Source organism: Maniola jurtina, chromosome 19, assembly GCF_905333055.1.
Source record: "Maniola jurtina chromosome 19, ilManJurt1.1, whole genome shotgun sequence".
NCBI classification, from domain to species: domain Eukaryota; kingdom Metazoa; phylum Arthropoda; class Insecta; order Lepidoptera; family Nymphalidae; genus Maniola; species Maniola jurtina.
In genome coordinates this window covers 9,854,272-9,876,212 of record NC_060047.1, presented here as the reverse complement: position 1 = coordinate 9,876,212, position 21,941 = coordinate 9,854,272, and the positions used below count along the sequence as shown (strand labels likewise).

Genomic DNA, 21,941 nt, shown 5'->3' with positions numbered 1-21,941 from the left:
TATGAACTAGGCACCAGTGATCCCTTGCTTTGATGCCCGGTAGATAAAGATAGTGTGGTGATTGCATACGTGGATGAATAGTGTCGGGGCACTGTGTGGGTACAAGATGCTATGGCATTGAGTATGTGTTAGAATTTAGTAAAGAACTTTGAGATTTAGTAAAGAGGTATGATCTGATTTTAATCGTGAGTGCTAATGCATTGATTCTTTAAAGAGTATTCATGGAGTATTAAAAACCGTGTTGGCAAGGCTACCTTGTGTATTATGTTGAGTAATCTATTCAAAATTAAGTATGTATAGCAACATAATTGATATAGCGAGCCGTGATAAAATTTTGGAAGGTTAATTAGTGGGAATATTGCACCATGGATATCACATTGGGATACGAAGCTTGAACTATGATAAAATATTAGAGGGTTAATTGGGAATATTGTACCATGAATATAAATTGGAAATTGATTTAAGAAATAAGACGCTTGAACTTGAAGTCGAACTTGGTACGTTTAAGTGAGCGAAATGCTCTTTAAGCGCAAGTGGTCTTCAAGTGGTCTTCTTCGATGCTTGGAACTTGAAGGCAACTTGATAGTCTTAAGTGAGCGAAATGCTCTTTGAGCGCAAGTTGTCTTCACCAACTTGGTACGCTGAAGTGAGCGAAATGCTCTTTAAGTGCAGGTGGTTTTCAACTATGACAAACTTGGTCTCCTAAGTGTGGCAAAGTCCCTTTAGGTGGAGTTGTCTAGTTGTTTAAGTTGCAAGCGAAGTATAATTGTAAAGTGTTAAATGGTAACGAATGTACAATATTCCTTAGGAACCTTACGAGTATGAAACTACGACAAACTTGGTCTCCTAAGTGTGGCAAAGTCCCTTTAGGTGGAGTTGTTTTGTTGATCAAGTTGCAAGCTATCGTATGATTGTTAAGTGATAAGTGACAATGAATGGGCAATATTCCTTGGGAAGTTAGGAAGGATCCTTAGAAGTATGTAATGTAAATGAGGTGTTAACGGTTGTCTATTTTGCAGTAACTTTATCCCGACTCGTGGGGTGCCCGGGGCGGGCACCATGCAGCATGGCCGTGTTGGCAGCACCTCGTTCTCACGTCCGGTGCTGGTCGTTATGCTGTGGTCATGACGTCAGCGTCCCCTCCATGGAGACTGAAAAGAGGGCGCTAGGGCGACGATGTGGCGTGGAACGACAAGCGACACTTTCTGTTTGCGCTCCGACCGGTTTACATTGCATTATACGGGTTGATTTAACTATCTGAGAGTTTAATTGATAATAATACATATAAAATTAGGTAGTTGTTAGCTATGTATCTAATTACTAGAAGGTAACTACCTACTAATGAATGTACTTAGGTTCCTACTAGTTAATTGAGTTCTAATATTATTACCTACCTGCATTAATAGCGGAGGTACCAACCTCTATTAATACGACAACAGTTAATAGCATTCACTATACGTAGGCACGTACTAAAATTAACATGACAATACAAAACAGAAAGTAGGTACCTAATCAGTGCAGCAAAAACTCGTTAAATACATTAAGCCCCAATAACGCGACGCGCACGCAGCGCGCACATGCCGTGGGCCGTGGGACGCGCAAGATATTATTATTATTGCCCCATCGTTCCACGGCTGACGGCTCCAAAGCCCAAACAAAAGGGCGAAACGCGCGGACGGCATTGTCGTTTTCCGGGAAAAGATGGCCGCGACGCGATTACCGCCACCCGCCCGCGCCATCGCCACCGACTCCGCTGTAAATCATTATCTCTGTAAAAACTAATTGAAAAGAGCTGCACCTTTTGTTATCGAGGTGCTTTATTGCGTTTGGACGTGCTTGCCTGCGGACGCGCGAGACATTTTTGTGATAACGCCTTCCTAAACGCGCTCGTTTCTGAGAACTAATCGCTAATTAGTTCGTTATGAATGTTTCGGAGGCAACTAAGTTTTACCGCCGAACCGCATGACGTCGCCAACGTCGCGTCGCGCGAGCTTTCATCCTTACGTCGTCGACATCTTCGTGTAGATTTCCGTCATCGTTCCTCATACGCATGGCTAAGGTTCTCTTCCGCGAAATACTCTTCCGCGATCTGTGTTTCCTACCAATTACATACAATTCGGGTATCTGTAAAACAAGAGTGAGTAGGCATCTTCTAGCTAAACGCGTCCCATCTTAGGCCACATCATAACTTTCCATCAGGTGTGATTGTGGTCAAGCGCTTGCCTATAATGAATTTTACAAAAATACCTGCGATTTAGATACCCGATTTGTATCTCCAAAGAACTTGTAAAGAGCTGCACCTTTTGTTATCGAGGTGCTTTATTGCGTTTGGACACTGGTTTGGACGTGCTTGCCTGCGGACGCGCGAGACATTTTTGTGATAACGCCTTCCTAAACGCGCTCGTTTCTGAGAACTGAGAAGTCCGCGGGTCCTAATCGCTAATTATATTTTCAACAGAGTAGTTTTAGGTTCGTTACAAGTGTTTCAAAGACAACCATGTATGAGTAGAAATAACTGCGATATAGATACCCGATTTGATTCTCCAAAAAACTTGAGAAGAGCTACACTTTTTGTTATCAAGTTGCTTTATTGCTTTTGGACGTGCTTGCCTGACCTGAGGACGCGCTTGTGATAACGCCTTCCTAAACACGCTCATTTACGAGTATGAGAACTGATGAGTCCGCGGACCTTCGTAATCGCTAATTGTGTTTTCAAGTTTCAAGGGAGAGAGTAAATTTTTAAGTTCGACGAATGTTGCGCCGATAGCTAAGAATAAAAATACCTTGGACATAGATAGGTAGTTATCTGATTTTTTATTTTTTTATGTATATCCAAAAAATTTGAAAAAAACTCCACTTTATTGTTATCAAGGTGCTTTATTTATTACATTTGGAGCAAATACATCAATTTTGGAGTTTGGACGTGCTTGTCTGCGGTACATAGTTACACGGAGAAATTTTTGGTGATATCCATGGACCTAGGTAATTAGGTATATGATAACGCTTTCCTAAAGAGTAAAGACGCTAGTTTCTGAGAACTGAAAAGACCGCGGCTCCTAATCTCTAATTATGTTCTCAACGGAATAGCTTTGAGCTCAGTAGTCTTTAGGTTTTTAAAACTCATTCGTATGTACTATGTATTTGTATGTACCTAATCATATTTTATGTCCCTAGCTTTTACCTAACATCTTTTAACGACAAAAAACTCATCTTTAAATTATAGGTATAGTTGTATAACCACCAAAATATTTTAGCTTTCCCACTTTTAATAGTTTTTTCATCTGGCTTTATTGCCGAGTTGAATGTTGACCATAGACTTATGATAGCTACATCCTACATCGATGATCCATAGTTTTTAAGACTCAAGTGGACACAAATGCGTCCCCAAAATTGCACAAAAATGTAAAATACCAAAACCAAAATTTCACACACAGGTCCATTTTTTACACAACTGGACCTTTTAAAGATTGGTTATTGAAAACACTTGCAAGTTGCAGATGGCTCCACAGTCCACTCTGCTTAGGCCCAGTTGCATGTTAGGCGGTCGACGTTACGTTACGGTTACCGTTAAACCTGGTCCCTAAGTATCCCTTTCAAAATACGTGGGATTCTAAGCTGATCAAAAATAAAATGCATGTTGACCGTCAACAAGTAATGCAAAATGAGTTGCAAAAGTCAGGGTTTGTTATTGTTGGACCATTTTGCATTTTACCTCCTTCAATCACCAAGTTATAGTATAGTAATAAGTACTGAGTACTGACTTGTGCAACCCACTTTTCTTTTTATTGGTGTTAAAAGTTTAACGGTTACCATAACGTAACATTAACCGCCTCTTATTCAACTGGACCTAAACACTTAGGTTGAAATCTATAGACCGCACTTTGACTTTGCTTTAACTTAAGTTTCAGTTAAAACGAGACAGATTTATGCCAGCGGTATAACGCTGTCTCGTTTTAACAGTGTCTTAAGTCTGAGCAAAGTCAAAGTGCGCTCTATAGATCTCAGCCTTAGTGTCGACCTGTCGCGAACTGTACATACCTATATTAATTATTTATTGGTTTTTGCCACGGCCCTCGTGACACCAACTCAAATTACGTCGGCGAATTTTGGTCCTGAATCTTCTCCACATAGGTTGGTACCTAAAAAGGGAATTCCAGTTTGAGGTTATGATTTCTGCGTCAACGTCGAACTCGAGCTCCAATCTACGTGCGCTAAAGGCCGGGCAGGATTCAGGAGGACATGCTCAACTGTTTAAAGAGTATGAGTAAGTAAATTAAATTACAACTGAAATGATCATTTAAACCAATTTATTCGCAAATCATGTAAACCATCATGGATTAAGACCGAGAGTAGGTACCAGGAAGTATAATAAAGTATCATTGATATGCAAAAGTAAACCAGCCAGTTCAGTCTCCCTTTTACGACGTATTCCACTATCGCCAATTTGGAAAGCCTCGCGAAGCATGAATGTATCGTTTATATTATAGGATTCCGTACCCGAAGGCTGCCAAGGGGACCCTATTACTAGATATTTTTTTATTCTATTACAAATTAGCCCTTGACTGCAATGCATCTGATGGTAAGTGATGACCCAGTCTAAGATGAAAACCTCCGCCGTCCGTCCGTCTATAATATCCGTCTGTTAGCGGACTAAGGGATTTTGTCCAAGTTTATAAGACTCCAATTTTTCCATAAATTACAAAACCATCCTTAAACATAGGGAACTCGTGAATAATAATAAATTCTCATGAAAGTAAACAATAAAATATATTATGTATTTTATTGTTGACTTTAGCAGCCCTACAAATCTCATATCCGAGGCACCTGTTGATAGCCATTGTGTGAACTCCGCATGAACTAATTATAGCGTTTTATTGGCTTTGTTGTCCTCTCAAAACTGTTTGTTCATTTTAGACACCGAGTGTGTTCAATAAAACTTTCTATTAACAGCCAGTTAAAAGCTTTTCTAATACCCGCGACTTCATATACGTGGAATATATAATTTCAACCCCCTTTTTGCCCCTTTAGGAGTTAAATATTCAAAAATCCTTTCTTAGCGGATATAGACTACGTTATAATAGCTATCTGCATTCTGCATACTATCACAGTCCAATCCGCGTTGAGAGATAGATCAGTCATTTACCTTTTCCTAGTTTTCTCTGCCTGTTTGCTACCTTTTCACGCTCACGCCTCGGAAAAAAGGTATCATAGGGACATGAAATACTTTTCATTTCGGAAAATCCCATCATTGAATTATAATACTATAATGGTTCCCATGGGGTTTTTAAAGAATCTGAATTCTTGCAGATAAAGTCGCGGGTATCAGCTATTAATTATCATATAATTCTTTTTTTTTTGTTCTGTTAGAGGCGATAAAAATAACGTAGCATAACGGAATAAATAAAAGTATAAAAACCACCAATAAAAATAAAATTAAGTAAGTTGGTATTTAATCCATATCCATATTAATATTATAAATGCGAAAGTGTGTCTGTTTGTCTGCTACCTTTTCACGGTCCAACAATTTAACCGATTTTAATGAAAGGTACAGAGTTAGCTTAGATCCCGGGGGAAGGACATAGGCTAATTTTTATCCCGGAAAATCAAAGAGTTCCCACGGAATTCTTAAAAGCCCATCTGTTTAACCGATTTAATGTGAAATGTGGAACAGAGGTAGCTTGCATTCCTGAAACTGACATTAACAACTTTTTATCCTAGAAAATCAAATAGTTCCCACAGGATTTTTAATTAAACTAAATCCACGCAGACAAAGTCGCGAACATCATCTAGTGGAAAATAAACAACGTGCGTTAGATATAGGCTACAAGGCTACTTTAAAGATATAACAGCAGTGATAAAAGAGCCACTTTAATAGTAAATGTATTAAAATGTATTAAAAGTTTACTGCATTGTTATTGAAGTTCCAATAATGATAGTGTTACGAGTATGTAGCAGGCAACCGCAGAAGGCGGATAAGGAGGCCCGGAGGGGAAAACCATGAACCATTATAATATTGTGCTGTTGCTATACGACATTCATTAAAATCTATATTCACATCCATTATAATATTATAAATACGAAAGTGTCTCTGTATACTACCTTCTAACGACGATTTTGACGTTTGGTAGAGATATAGACTACAGGCCCATGTTCAAAAATGGATGGGTCATATGAACCACCAGGTGACGTATACAGGACGATATAAGAGCATAAAATAATAAGATTCAGCACTATGCCGTCACTTGTAAGCTGTCCAACAGAGTGCTGGTGAGAATTCAAAAGTGCAGGTAGAGTGAGTACATTTTGGTCATATATTTTTGTACGGCATTTTTACCATCGATAGATCCATGAAAAATAATAAGAAAGCGCGCAGTGCCGTAAAAAAATGGTGCGCCACAAAGTCAGTAAATTTTTTGATTTTCTGACCTTTTCCGGGGTAAATTTGGTCATTTAATTCTGTACGGCACTAGTTTCATACTGTTTCAATACAGCCTCTAATCCATTATTCCGCAACGCCGTACAAAAATCATGTGACAAGGGGAAAAAATTGAGGGTAGCAACCCCCTCTCTTTCCGTGGTCCGGGGGGTGATTTGAAAAAGTACGGCTTTGGTTCCAAAACATTATCTAGCACTCAAAAGTACTATTAAAAATAATGCCGTCAAAAAATTAGTGTTCATTTGAATGTGTATCAATAATTATCTTAATTTCATGGTATACTTGATTTTTAAAGCTGTAAAATCATTTGACTCTGTACGGCAACTTTTTTTTTAACATGATAGTGTAAAATACTATTGTTGTATAGTATTGCCGTTCAAAAGAAACTGTTCTAAAAAAAATTATAGAGAAATACAAAAACTGAAATTTTTCAAATTATTGCAAAAGTTTAAATATTCATAGATTAATAAAATATAGCAATTTTCTACGCTTTTCCCTTGTTTTAAATAGTATTAAGATAAATAAATTAGGAAAAAAATATGCCGTACATTTTAATGCAGACCATATCTTTTAGGCTGATGAAAATGACGCTACCATTTTAAGGGTGTAGTACTTTATGGCCATCTGATACTGTACGGCATTAACATATTTTTGAAGAGAACAATTGATAATATGATAAAATCACTATGCCGTCTAACTGAAGTGAACGGGTGTGTATATAATATCCACATCCCCTACAAACCTTTGGACCAACGAAAATGTACGGCATGTAAAAAAATATTATCTATGCATAAAACACTTTCAAAATAAATTAATTTTATGTTGTTTCAAATCATCCCCCGGACCACGGAAAGAGAGGGGGTTGCTACCCTCAATTTTTTCCCCTTGTCGCATGATTTTTGTACGGCGTTGCGGAATAATGGATTAGAGGCTGTATTGAAACAGTATGAAACTAGTGCCGTACAGAATTAAATGACCAAATTTACCCCGGAAATTGTCGGAAAATCAAAAAATTTACTGACTTTGTGGCGCACCATTTTTTTACGGCACTGCGCGCTTTCTTATTATTTTTCATGGATCTATCGATGGTAAAAATGCCGTACAAAAATATATGACCAAAATGTACTCACTCTACCTGCACTTTTGAATTCTCACCAGCACTCTGTTGGACAGCTTACAAGTGACGGCATAGTGCTGAATCTTATTATTTTATGCTCTTATATCGTCCTGTATACGTCACCTGGTGGTTCATATGACCCATCCATTTTTGAACATGGGCCTGTAGTCTAATAGCTTGCATCTCGGGGACGGACATTGGCTACTTTCGGTCCCGGAAATTCAAGGGAATTTAAGGGGAATTTTTCAAAACCTTAATCCATGCGGACGAAATCTCATCATCTACAATCTAGATTTTATTAATAAAAAGAACTAAAAATAAAAGAAGACACCGATTTACTGACATATCAACATAAAGCTCGAACCGTTGTGTTTATAAAATCATAACCCTTCCTTTCGGCTTTGCCGTAGTCGGGTAAAAAAAGTATATTAAGTAATTGAGCTAAGTACGTACGTAGTATATTTATTTATCATAAGTTTTCTCTATACGGTAGGCTTAAAAAAAGATTTTCAAAAATGGCATTCCAGCGAAACCTTGGCTGTAAAATCAGCTGTAGCTATAATATACCTACCTGTTAGTTTTTTCCGGGACTTGACGCTTTCACCCATCCGCCAATCTATAAATAATAATATGTAGTTCCAAATATCACTACTCGTACTCTTATTATGACTGTTCTCGTCTTTGTCCCTTGTAGGATCCTTTACCTACTAAACAAATGTTTCCCACATCTTTTTCAAAATAGTTTTTTGCTCTACATTTTACCATTTCTCATCTGGTCTGGACCCTGCAATAATTGGTTTACAAGTAAAACTTTGAAATGACCCTTCTCTTTTGTTTGGAGAAAAGCAAAAAACGTGTCATAAAAATATCTTCTGAAATCGCATTCAACAAAGCAACCGGGGTGCGACTATGTCGAGCACTTTCAATTGAATGTACGCGGAAAGATGTCTTTATTTAGTCACGCGCTTAGTTTCAGAATACAAAAATACTCTCGTGCCTATAAAGTTCTAGACAAACGAAGTATTCTATGGGCTTTACAACTTCCCAACCAATGTCACAGTTCATATTGAAGTCGCAACTTTCGGGAAGTCACATTTCTAGGCCAACGGGAAGTTTGATTCTGTTGACGGGTTTTCACAGATACGACAAACAGACAGCTAAGTGATCCTGTAAGCCTGTAAGGGTTCCTTTTTTCCTTTTGAGGTACGAAACCGGGAACACTAAAAATATGAAAATAGGTAAGACCGTCATACAGTACAATGTCCTCGATTTTCGTAGACATATGAGAAATATTTACATTCCTCAGCACTTAGACTGAATATTCACAGTACAGTTCGAAACTTTTAACAAAACGTCGAGGCTTCAGCTACACTGTTGGTAGGCGTCAAATGTTACCTACATTTGACGCTAGGTAGGCTACCAGACGACTGGGTCTCTTTGATTACACGCGGAGATGAACGAAATAATAATAATCTACGAAATAGGTACGGTCTACTTCCTTATTCTATGATTTCACGTCACGCCACGCCTAGATATTTAACAGATTTTGATTCAGGATCATAACCAGTTTTACGATCTTCAAAACCGGGAGTTTCCTCACTCTAGATCACTGTGGTATATACCTAACAGAGAGAAGAATGATTGATTTCCGTCTTCCGTCCAAGATTGATGGGTGCCCGCATCGTATCGTCGCGACTCCCAGCCAACTCATTACAGAGATCACTGGTATTCTAATGTCTACTCAGTTCTCTCAAGAATCGCACATCTGTGTGCTTTGTTTTAATCAGATCTATTTAAAACTTATTAAAACAAAGTAGAACATAGGTTAACTGGAGGTGCTTTCTTCATACAAACGTAGGAAGGTGATCACTACATTATTTGATAATACGCTCAAAACTAAGTATTACATCGATTTTTTTCGTCACTATTTGGGTTTTTGAGATATAAAACACTGAAAAAATATTGATTTTAAATTTATGAGTCTCAAAAGACTCCTATTTTAATATGACAACTTTGTGCGTAAATAGATAAGATTAGGAGTATGTTAATTCTAAAACAATTTAACTTTAGACATATGTAGTTTATTTATTCATTAGTTGAAATAACTTTACATTGCAGACAAAAAAACTACTAAGTTTATTCTCAAAAATACTTTTCCCAGACAACTTTTCAACCCTTTTTGCACGCTTAATTTCATCGTGCCGCTCACCCAATGTTTTGGGTGAGGCACTGGGATTGGGTGGTTGAGGTTGGTGGAGGGAAAGGCCAGCCGTGGTGCATCTTTATACCGGAGATCTCTTTCTCACACAATGTTAGGTGAAATAACAAACAGATGACCTTAAGAACCCATACCTTATCAATTATATTACATCAGCTGATGCCCGCGACTTCGTCCGCTTGGATTTAGTGCTCAGTAGTGAGCTGGCGATAAGGTAATAATAATGATGACATCAAATCCTTATTAATTATGATTCAGGGTCTCACTTCTATGCGAGAGTTTGAATATTTGGCCAGCAGTACCTAGACCTGAAATAGACTTTAAAAAATATTAAATCAGTTATTTTTAAAAGGACCATAAATGGTGATAAAAGCCATTACGATAGCCACATTCGGAGAACCGCAAGGCCCGCGGGTTTTCTGTGAAGTCATTATTACATTTCCGCTACCTGTAGGTAGGTCTTGCGGAGTAATGAGCTGACGGACAGACACGTCACCCGTGGAGCATTCTCGCGATACTTGGCCCGCGACGGCCATTACTGTTCACTTTACAACCTTTTTGATGTCTTTGTTTACGGTGAAGAAGTGCGTATTAATAAATACTAGATATATATAATGTTATATAATATTATGTGTTACCTACCTACGGATATTGTGCATAGTATGTCTTTTGTAAAGTACAGTTTTATTGTTTCTCACAGAATTACTTATTCCGAAACATTGTAACTCTCTAAATACCTACCAACTTTACACAGGTTTCAACAATAAAGGTTTCTGAAATTGTCTCACCAGTCACCACTGAAAGAATCCTTTTTACGGGTTCGGCCTTTTATAAGTTGGTAGGTTATTAGTTATTACTAATTAGGCATTACTTACATCTAATCATAAACGTATTTGTATATGATAGATGCCTACCTAGCTAGTACCTACCTACTGACTGACTGAAATCTGGATGCAAATCTTCACTTTCTGACTTTTATTTGCGGTTCATACACCCCATCGATGTATACAGTATACACCCTACCTAAGTATCTAGTTCGTAATTTCTAAACTGCTTAAAAGTAGTCAGTAGGAAAATATAATAGAAGTAGTGGAAGTAGTGTGTAGGTATATTTTGTAACATAAAAAAAACAAACTGCGACATTTCATTCCGAATCAAAAACATCTAGGAACGTTTTCAGTCAAACGCAAAACTCAAAGCCCGACGCAAACTGTCCTTGAGAGTTGAGATATTGTGCAATGCAGTCGAGTACTGGGAATTAGGTCATACGAACCTAGCTTAGGATATCGCCGCAACGCGGACCTAGCTACATGTACTATGTTAGTATGTTACCTTTAAACCGTTCGGTATTTAGTATTCGACTCGGCGCGGCGCCTCTGATCGCCGCATACATACATACACATACAACTTTGTAAGTATCCTCTATTCTTTAGTACATAAGGTTCAAAATCATTAGCGTAGAGATCTAAAATGTTCTTAGTAATTGTTATCATGACGCGAGTGCAACAGGGCCGCGTCGCGAGGCCATACGACCAATATAGATAACGGCCCAACCCTGCAATTCATATATCCGCATTTAAATTTAAACCTTATTGCGTACTGTTAAAGTAGGTTTTGTGTTGTACGTTCTGTAGGGTTGTCAACACCCGGGATTTCTGCCGTCACGTCAATCACCCGTGCGACTATTGTGTTTATAAATTAATATCTTGATAGCGGTTTTACTGCGGTCTCTTATGACTATGAGTCATAATATTGTGACGGAGTGTTCAAGAGAATGTAATTAGTAATTGTTGTTGAGACGTATTCTTATCAGTCTGGAATTGTGAACTCTAACAATATTGATCGACTCAAAAAAACATAATTAATCAATGTACAACCATGGGTATTAATGAAGACTTAAAAGTACCTACTACTAAAGTACTTAGTAGGGTCAATTTTTAAGTAATTAATTAATATCAACTTCTGCATCGGCGGGATTTGAACCCGGACCGCTCGGGTGATTGCGGTCGCATGCAATCGGTTTATGTGTTGACCAATTTACTTATTCAAGGGTATTCGGTTGCTAGACCGTACCCACGTCAATGACCGTACCCATACCTAATCATATGATTAGGTATGGGTACGGTCCTCCTACCTAAGATTATCCTTTTCAGACTTTACTTGCTTTACTTTTTACATCGATGGCTTTTTAATGTTTTGAAGGAACTTTAGCTAGACTCAAGTTGATCAATATGCAAGGGGCAAGGGTACCTACTCGGTAGGTAGACCAATCATCATTATTATCGTTTTCAGACATGTGTTTTGAAGGAACTTTAGCTAGACCCATGCTAGACCTTACCCTCGGTAATATAATCAGTAGGTACCTAGGTCGGTAGGCAACACTTGATAGTTTTCGTCCAGTCTAAAGATTAAATTAATGTAGGGAAAACTTCGTAAATATACATCCTAATACCTTAATGCAGCAGGTAAGTAGGTACCTATGTGTAGTGCAGTAGGAGATAAGAGTCGTTTGCAGTTTGCACGGATAGCCTATAAAACCTATACACGCCTATACCTACATAATTATAGACAGGTATACATGTGTGTGGCATACGGAGAGTGGCGTCTAAAAATTCAAGTCGCGGCGTCAGCGAGTGCAGCCGGTCTCGCGCCATCGGGCTAATGAGTGGGGGGTCGTGTGAGGCGAGGGGGGTAGCGGGCGGGCGGCGCGGGTGGGCGGGGGGTGCGGGTCGCGGTAATGGCGCGCGGCGTCGGATGTCGCCGGGGGGTGCCGCGCCGCGCCGCCGATAACAAAATCACTAGAGAACGTGGACGCAGATGTCCGATGGACACTTGAGATGGACGGGGTACCCACCTACTAGGTATTTGTTTGTTTAGGCAAGTTTGGAATAGTGACAGTCGAGTTTACAAGACGTGTAGGTAGCTTTTGTATCCATTGTTATGTACCGACTTACATGTCTGTACGTCTGTTTGGTTTCTACAGAGCATCGTACCGAAACGCTAAATTAGGTACTTGGCGACACGACTATGCCGGTAGAGTGGTAACTAGCCACGGCCGAAGCCTCCCACCAGACAAGACCAGAAATTTAGAAATCATAAATTTCCAAACTCCAGCCGGGAATCGAACCCGGGACCTCTCACTAATAAGACAAAAACTTACTACTGCGCCAGGGATATCGTCAAACTCTGTGCTATATCCATGATTGATAAATACACAGTCCTACGTCTTAGATAAGTACTAGGTATATGACAAGGCTGATTATGGCCTTTATTTTACACTCTTTAAATATTGTGTAGGTAAAAAAATGTACCGCATCCTAATTTTATCACGCTCTGTAAACATCGCCAATGCCCAAAATACAGTGCGGGCGACGCGCCGTAAATCGCGCGCTCGGAGGGCCTTAGTGGCCTCGAGTTGGCACAAACATACCTACCGCCTGCCTCTACCCGCCGGCTATCTACAGCCCTACCTCTACCCTTGACGACACACTAGCGACCTCCCTGGCGCAGTAGTGAGCGATGTGGTCTTATTAATCGGAAGTCCCGGGTTCGATCCCCGAAATTCAGAAATTCATAGTTTCTAAAGTGTCTCTAGTTTGGTCTGGTGAGAGGCTTCGGTCGTACCTAGTTACCACCCTACCGGCAAAGTCGTGCCACCAAGCGATTTAACGTTCCGGTACGATGCCGTGTAGAAATCAAAGGGGTATGGACCTATGGATACCGAGGAAGGAGACAGGTAGGATAGCCAGATGCCCCGTATTTTACGGGTTACGCCGTATTTCAGGGTATGATAATACAGAAACCCGTAATTGCGAAAATAAAATACGGGGTAAATAAATCTCCCGTATTTTTTGCATATTCAGCTGGAGCTGGCAGGCGATACCAAACTTTGTATTGTCCAGTAGAAAGAATATTTTCCTAGTGCGGCAATGCGTGGATCCGCGTAGCCGAAACCAACTAGATTTGAGACTGTGAAGGCGGAATTACGTACAAGTAAATTTTAAATTAACATGCAAGGATTTGCATACATTTGTTTCACAAAATGAAGAGCTTCCAAAAGCTATTTCTTCAAACAATAAGTACTTACTAAAAAAATCTATATAAAAAATTCTCCCGTAAGAAATCTAAACCCCGTATTTTTAATGCTTGCACCCCGTAAACCAAAAAGTGACAGGTGGCAACCCTAGAGACATGACAAAAAGTTTGAAGCAAAAAGTCTCCAGTGCGTTTTCGATCTTACGCTAGCCACTCTACTCTACCTACCTACACACTTATAGTTTATACACAGGCACAAAACATGTGAGAGCAAAAACAGTTAGCTAACCGCGCCTTAGGTGGGATCTGCAGAGGAAACGTTCCTAAGTAGCTATGTACCATGAGATAGGCAAGTGCATGTAGATTGTAGGTATCTACAATCCACCTAGCGAGATAAAGGGGTACCACCTTGTTTCAAGAAGCTACGTAAATGTACATTGTAGGCACCTAGCTACTACCTAGGTATATTATTCCATTCAAATATGCTTGAAAAATATGGGTAATTAGCTGATGCCCGCGACTTCGCCCGCGTGGATTTAGGTTTTTCGAAATCCCGTGGGAACTCTTTGATTTTCCGGGATAAAAAGTAGCCTATGTGCTAATCCAGGATATTATCTATCTCCATTCCAAATTTCAGCCAAACCCGTCCAGCAGTTTTTGCGTGAAGGAGTAACAAACATACACACACACACCCACACACACACACACACACACACACACATACAAACTTTCGCCTTTATAATATTAGTGTGAGAGGACTAATAGGTAAGTACTAAGTGCCTATCACTTTTTAGGGTCCCGTATCTCAAAAGGAAAAACGGAACCCTTATAGAATCACTCTGTTGTCTCTCTGTTCGTCTGTCTGTCTGTCAAGAAACCTATAGGCTAGGTACTTCTCGTTGATCTAAGAATCATGTTTGGCAAGTAGGTAGATTTTATGGCACAAGTAAAGGAAAAAATCCGAAAACTGCAAGTTTGTGGTTACATTACAAAAAAAAAATGTGTTCATGAACAAACAATTAGTGTTTTCAATTTTCAAAGTAAAATAAATACTACTAGCCGATGCCCGCGACTTCGCCCGCGTGGATTTAGGTTTTTTGAAATCCCGTGGGAACTCTTTGATTTTCCGGGATAAAAAGTAGCCTATGTGCTAATCCAGGATATTATCTATCTCCATTTTAAATTTAAGCCAAATCCGTCCAGTAGTTTTTGCGTGAAGGAGTAACAAACATACACACACACACACACACACACACACACACACACACACACACACACACACACACACACACACACACACACACATACACACACACACACACACACACACACACACACACACATACAAACTTTCACCTTTATAATATTAGTGTGATACCAAGTGGGGTGTCATAGAGAAAGGGCTTTACTTGTAAATTCTAACACAGAATTTTATTTATTTTTATGCGTAATTGTTTTTGATTTGTCGTGCAAAATGTCGGAAAAACTATGCTAGTAGGGAACCCTTGTTGCACGAGTCTGACTCGCACTTGGCCGCTTTTTTTAATAAAGGTTTTCACTTTCAGTAAAGTCCGACAAAGTTACGTAATCGAGGTCACGATACCTTTACGAGTAGGTTCCTATTATAGCAATCTAGTAGACTTGGTAAGCAGTGTTTTTATGACTATACCGCCTATACCGCCGAGCTGATATTCTTATCAAACCACAAAATATTACTTATGTACAAATAACACCCCCTACAAGTGAAGGTTACAGTAACTTGAAAAGAGCTGAAAACTTTCAAACGGCCGAACCGATTTTCTTGAATTATAGCTAAGAACACTCTCGATCAAGCTACCTTTCAAACAAAAAAAACTAAATTAAAATCGGTTCATTAGTTTAGGCGCTACGACGCCACAGACAGATACACAGATAGACCCCTCTTTTTGGTCGGGGGTTAAAAACAGGCAATATTTTCCTATCGTTCAAAATAAATAAAAATATTTCAAGTTTATCACTTTCCCGCGATACTATGCAGTTCCCCGCAATAGATTTCAACGCGAGCCAAGGCGCTGGGAAAACTAGTCCTAAAATTGTTAATTCCTAAAACCTAAAAAAAACATGTAAGTATACTTACTTAAATTAGTTAGGTAGGTACATTTTTGAAGTAAAATGTATTTACCTACCTAATAGCATTATTATAGCTTTAACATAAAGTTCATAGGTACACCTAGGTATAAACTAAGTAAAAGAATGATCATGATACAAGATCTACCTAATTCTGCGTTTTCCTTAGGTATCTAGGCAATTTAAGGAAATAATTGGATATTATCTAGCTATCAAATGAAACTGTTAGAAAATTCAAATGGAAAACTTTAAAACCTGTCTTATGATCAACTACTGTCTAATTTGTCTGCTGAACCTGTAGATATAGGTATTAAATATTTAAGTACCTATTTGAAATTAATATTTTTTATTTTTTATAATAGTTACATACCTAACCAAACAAAACAAAATAATTAATGCGTGTCGTACAGCTAAAGTAATGGGACTATTTAGCCGCTAACTAGCCGCGCCGAGACGGCCGCGAGACGCCGCGCGTCGTTACGAGAATAAAGTTTAGAAAAGTTGCGAGCGTGCGGAAAAGTTGAGTGAACTTCGTGAACGATAAAACTTTTGCCGTGATCTTTTCGGTAGAAAGTTGATGCGCGGAGAATTAATTGCGTTAATAAAGTGCGGAGGCCGGTCGTCGGTGTTTACGGGGTGAGGCGGGCGGGCGCGGGCGCGGGCGGGCGCCGAACGGACACAAAGGAGAGGCGCGGCCGGCGGACGGCGGACCGCGGCTTATCACCGGCACACAGTCGCCGCGCGCGTCCCGCGACGAACGTCTCGCGACCCGTGCGACCCCGTGCGACCCAAGGACGACCGTCGACTCCGAACTCATCGCTAGTGTTGCGTGATAGTGAGTGAAACCCTAAACTGTGAACACGTGCACACTGTGAACGTTTGCGCATATCTGCATCACTTTTATTGGTTGCCGTGCAGTTTGTAACGAAGCGCAACGGCTGACCTGTCAAAAATTGTAAACACAACACACGTGCCGGCTCGCAAGTAAGTCGACAACTTTTCATCAAGCTAACATTTTAGTTCAGGGAAATAGGAATTGCTTTGTTATTGCAATATTTTCTGCATATTTTTGATCCTAACTCCCGTAGAACGTAGGATAATTTCACCAATTGTAGTCAAATCAAAATTTTGTTATTTAAGTAGTCAAATATTGTGCCCTTAGATTGTAATTTAATAAAATATTGTGTCCTTAAATCATAATTTTAATTTTAACTGCTTACCTAGTTTTCGTAATGCAAACTGTGGAAATGGACGAGAATTTCTTGTTACATATTTTAAAGTTCTGTATCTACGAGTATCTAACTAACGGATAACTACCGTAAACCAAAGATTACTGGACAAAACAATATTTTGCACACTACCTAAAAAGTTAAAGACAGGTAGCACAATTTGCAAATCATTTACTACGAGTATTTTTGTAAAATATAAAATACATAAACTTTAGTAAGCTTTAGTAGGTTTTATGTGAAATAGTATTGTTAGATTATCACAATATATTATATATCAATTTGAGTTCGTCTATAAACTTGTATGTATGTGCCATGTTCAAAATAAAATCTTTCCGACGGAACGACTTTCCAAAAGCCAACACAAATTAAATTAACTTTTTAAGTTTACCGTCTCTAGAAAACTTAAATAATGTGGCAGTAATGTTTTTAATGCCTTCTACTATAAAATTAAGAAAATTTATTTGGTACTTAGATAAAATTAAATAACAAAATAAGTACCCATACCACTATTATTTTGATTGTTGAAAGAAGTAAGTTCACCATTATGTTCGTAGTAAATAAGCGTGTAAGGGGAGAAACTATTATAAATATAACAACACGCATAGATAAAAGAAAGAACTCACCTCGAAACCTATGAACAGATAAGAATGTGTAAATAATGATGATCACACTTCACACTATCACACTAATATTATTAAGGCGAAAGTTGTGTGTATGTGTATGTCTGTGTGTATGTTTGTTTCTCCTTCACGCAAAAACCACTTGACGGATTTGGCTGAAATTATGAATGGAGATAGATAATATCCTGGATTAGCACATAGGCTACTGTTGATCCCGGAAATTCAAAGAGTTCTCACGGGATTTCGAAAAACCTAAATCCACGCGGGCGAAGTCGCGAGCATCGGCTAGTAATCTATACAACAAAACAGTTTCTACGGTTCCACACTTTATATGTTATTGTTATTTAGCATAATAAAAAAGTTATTGAAGTGTAAACATTATTGTATAGCGACATGCAATGCCATCTGTCGGCGGGCGCGAGAAGCGCGCGGCGCGGCAAGGTCACGATGTCAACGACCCGACAACTTTTGCCGCTTACTGTTGTCGTAGGTCATAATTTTATGTGTTCTTTTTGTTTATCTTTTCGTAACTTTATAGCTTCCCGCGTAAACACGTTTATCGTTTTTACCCAAATATTCCATGCTCGCGTGAATGTTTATAACTATTATAAAATCGCTGAATGACGTTTAGCGGTCGTAAAAATTTTTTTATCTGCACAGGTCGTTGATATGATATAAAACGGTTCAGGTGCATTGATAAGCACAGTTCACTGAACTATTGTATTGCAAAAAATTATAGATTAGGCATATTCTTTTTATTATCTTCTTCTTTGTTTGTATTGAATAAAAAGTCCACCAAGCAACAAATCAGTTGCCAAATAAAATTATTCATCAACATAGTTTACAATTAATTTTACAATATCTTGCGGTTAATAATTAAAATTTATATGATGCATAATATAAATTGTCCGATTTTTCCCCAGATTATGAGCCTATAATAAATATTTGCATAGAATGAAATATAATTAATAGGCTGATAACGGTCATATTTAAAAAATTAAACCACATTTACAAAACAGACACTTTCCACAAGTGTACACAACAAACGTTATCTGCTTTATTTAAAATTATGTTACTCGAGAGACCGCTTGCAATAATTTTCTACGCAAACTGTCGAGTGTCGACGGTCAAAGTGCTAATTATGCGCACAAAATATAGACACCTCAACTTTTTAGCGTTTCTCTAGAAACATGGATTATGACTACATGTTGCATGACGATAGAGTAGAGACTGCGGGAGAGCAAGTGGAATTAACTAACCGTATGCTTTTTTTTTGTTACAGTAAGCGAGGGGCAAAAATGACGACGAAGGGCAAGCGCCCTATGCGCGCCCTCACACCCGGAGATAAGATAGAGGCAATACAGCGAGTCAACGACGGCGAATCCAAAGCATCAGTCGCTCGCGACATCGGTGTGCCGGAGTCGACACTCCGCGGCTGGTGCAAGAACGAGGACAAATTGCGTTATATGACCTCTCGCTTGTCCTCGCCGGACACCGATAAGAGCAATGATGGGGAGCCACCCGATAAACGCGCGCGGACCGAGTCGCCGACCGCTCCGCAGTCACCCATCGCGACCGGCCTCGACCTCTCCAGCCCCGCGGCCATGACGCACAGCGCGCCTCTGCCCGTGCCGCCGCCCGACGCGCCCGTCGAACTGACGACCAAGCGAAGCGAACCATCACCTCCCGTGCACCCGCCCAGAGAGCGCCGTCCCGATCCAGGTGCGAGCGTTTCCATGAGTGCGATTAGTCCTTTGTCGGGACTCGCACACTTACCTAGCCTCACCCATTCTCATCTCGGCTTGAGCTTCAATGAAATAGCTACCAATCTGACTCTGTTGGCACAGCTTAATCCAGGTTTATCCGCATTATCTGCGCAGCCTGCTAGTCGAGCTTTACGCTCTGTTCGATCTCCGAAACCGGTCCACAACGGAGTTCTCAATTTAAACGAAACAAAGCATCGTAGTAAGTCCAGTCATTCCTCAGATCCGTATCGGCATAGCGGATCGAAGTCCAGTCATCACGGGACATCACAATCTTCCGCCGCTCAGCCGGTGGACGATACGTTATGGTACTGGTTAAAGACTCAACAGGCTATGCTCGACTTAACAGCTCAGACGACGGCCGCTCACCCTCTTCAATTAGGGAAGCCGAGCGATCCGACCTTACCACATAAACCGGTGGCTCCGGCGCCCCCCGTCACCTCCCATCTCGATTACAATAGGAATTCATGGCTCTGGCAGTATTACAAACAATTCGGTGGAGCGATGCCCCTACCCGAAGATAAACTTAAATCAGCATCTCAGGTTCCGAAGGATAAATCTGCAGACAACATCTTGTACTCACATCTCACCAAAAGCAAAACGGAAGAAGATCGAGGCGCGACGAGTCCGATACACAGTCAAACACAAACGGTCGAAGTTCGCGAAACGGTCACCGTGCCCGAAGAACCGCGAGCGGCGGAGCCTGCGGTGAGCCCCGAAGTCGGAGCCGAAAACAAGGAGCCGGCCACCGAGAGGTCGAACGAGACCGGCAAAAGCCAAACGAAGGCGCGGAACGTGCTGGATAACCTCCTGTTCAGCAGCAACCAGGCGGCTAGTGAAGAGAAGAAGAGCAACGGGCATGTGAACGGCGAGTGGGAAGCGGGCACCGCGGCGGCGCTGGAGCACGGCGACAAGTTCCTGGCGTGGCTGGAGTCGAGCGGCGACCCGAGCGTGACGCGCATGCACGTGCACCAGCTGCGCGCGCTGCTGCACAACCTGCGCACGCGGCGCGCGGCGCTGCCCGTGCACGTGCCCGGCGCGCTGGACGCCGCCCGCCGCAAATAGACGCCCGGACGCTGCGCGCTCGCTACAGGGAATATTTCAATTACGTGTACATAGTCGTATATACGTCTTCGCCAGTAAGCGTTCACTTGTGATATGTGTAGCCAAATTTGCGTAATTTCTTTGTTCTAAAAGAAAAGCTATGCATTATTATCTCTTTAATTTTAGTCTAGATTTTAAATAAGTTATGAATCCGACGCTGTTCTCTATGCTTTGTCGCGCGTTCGCGACGATAGTTAATCTATTTCCGAGTTTATATCAGATGTAATACAGATATATAGCTAACTTTGTAAATGGATGTCATTGATCGACGATCACGTTACTTTTACTATGCACACAATCTGTTATGTGGTTAGAATAAGTAGTACCGCTGCATGTTGCCATTCGACGATTACATTCCTACATGTACTCTACTGTAGTAGTTCGAACCCTAAGTTCTACCTCAAGTCATGAGCATAGCTGATGCTAAGTCAGGGCGTCCTTTCGCCGCTCCCCGACGGGCCCGGCCGGCCGCGAGCCGCTGCTCGTATCAACTATACCAAATATTGAAAGGACGCTGCGTTCTCGTGTGCCAATCATGTGAACAAGGTAATATTGTTAAGATAATTTATGACTACTGTGTTAGAGCTAGATACTCGTATAATTGTTTTCTATTGCTCAGTATTTTATATGGACAAATGTCTACGTCTCGACTCGGAATTGTATAATATGTTAAAGTTAACAGTTAAGGACACTGTGATCAAAATTATAAATTATTGAGAGATTATTAATATTGTAAGTACATTCCTAATGAATAGAGTGTATTATTGTAATGTTAAAGAGATTGTCCAAATGGTTTAAGTGCGGCAAGATCTAGGCGCAAATGATAATTCTTCTAGCAGAGTTCAAATCTCATTTTCACTGAAATTAGATTAGTTAATTTGCATTTCTTGTTGAATATATTAGCTCCACTGCATATTGTTTGAGAGATGATATTTTGTACAAAATTTCAAATTGGAATTATTAAAATTACACTCCTTACAAAACGTTTGTGAACTTGAAAATGTTGAAGAATTAAATATGATTGAACTTTATATTATGACTTTTCATTTCCTTTACAATACACAAGTGTAAATTAAAAATTATAAAACCCCCGACAAGTGAAGGTTACAGTAATAACTAGAAAAGAGCTGGTAACTTTCAAACGGCTGAACCGATTTTCTTGGATTATAGCTAAGGACACTCTCGATCAAGCCACCTTTCAAACAAAAAAAAAACTAAATTAAAATCGGTTCATTAGTTTAGGAGCAACGATGCCACAGACAAATACACAGATACACATTACGCACGTCAAACTTATAGCACCCCTCTTTTAG

General features: G+C 40.0%; 2 protein-coding genes across 2 annotated transcripts in view; one reads left to right on the top strand and one right to left on the bottom strand.

Annotated features, from left to right (window-relative positions):
* LOC123874799 (dynein regulatory complex subunit 7) overlaps positions 1-21,941 on the bottom strand; it is a 182,289-nt gene that overhangs the window by 156,786 nt on the left and 3,562 nt on the right. The window lies entirely within an intron of this gene.
* On the top strand, positions 16,378-21,659 carry LOC123874805 (protein distal antenna-like). Its single transcript, XM_045920312.1, has 2 exons — positions 16,378-16,896; positions 19,044-21,659. Exon 2 carries the CDS (start codon positions 19,060-19,062, stop codon positions 20,587-20,589), a length of 1,530 nt encoding a protein of 509 aa, XP_045776268.1. The 5' UTR covers positions 16,378-16,896; positions 19,044-19,059; the 3' UTR covers positions 20,590-21,659.

What these genes read in the sequence shown, in the direction of transcription:
- LOC123874805 (XM_045920312.1), top strand. Translation starts at nt 19,060, where the DNA reads ATGACGACGAAGGGCAAGCGCCCTATGCGCGCCCTCACACCCGGAGAT.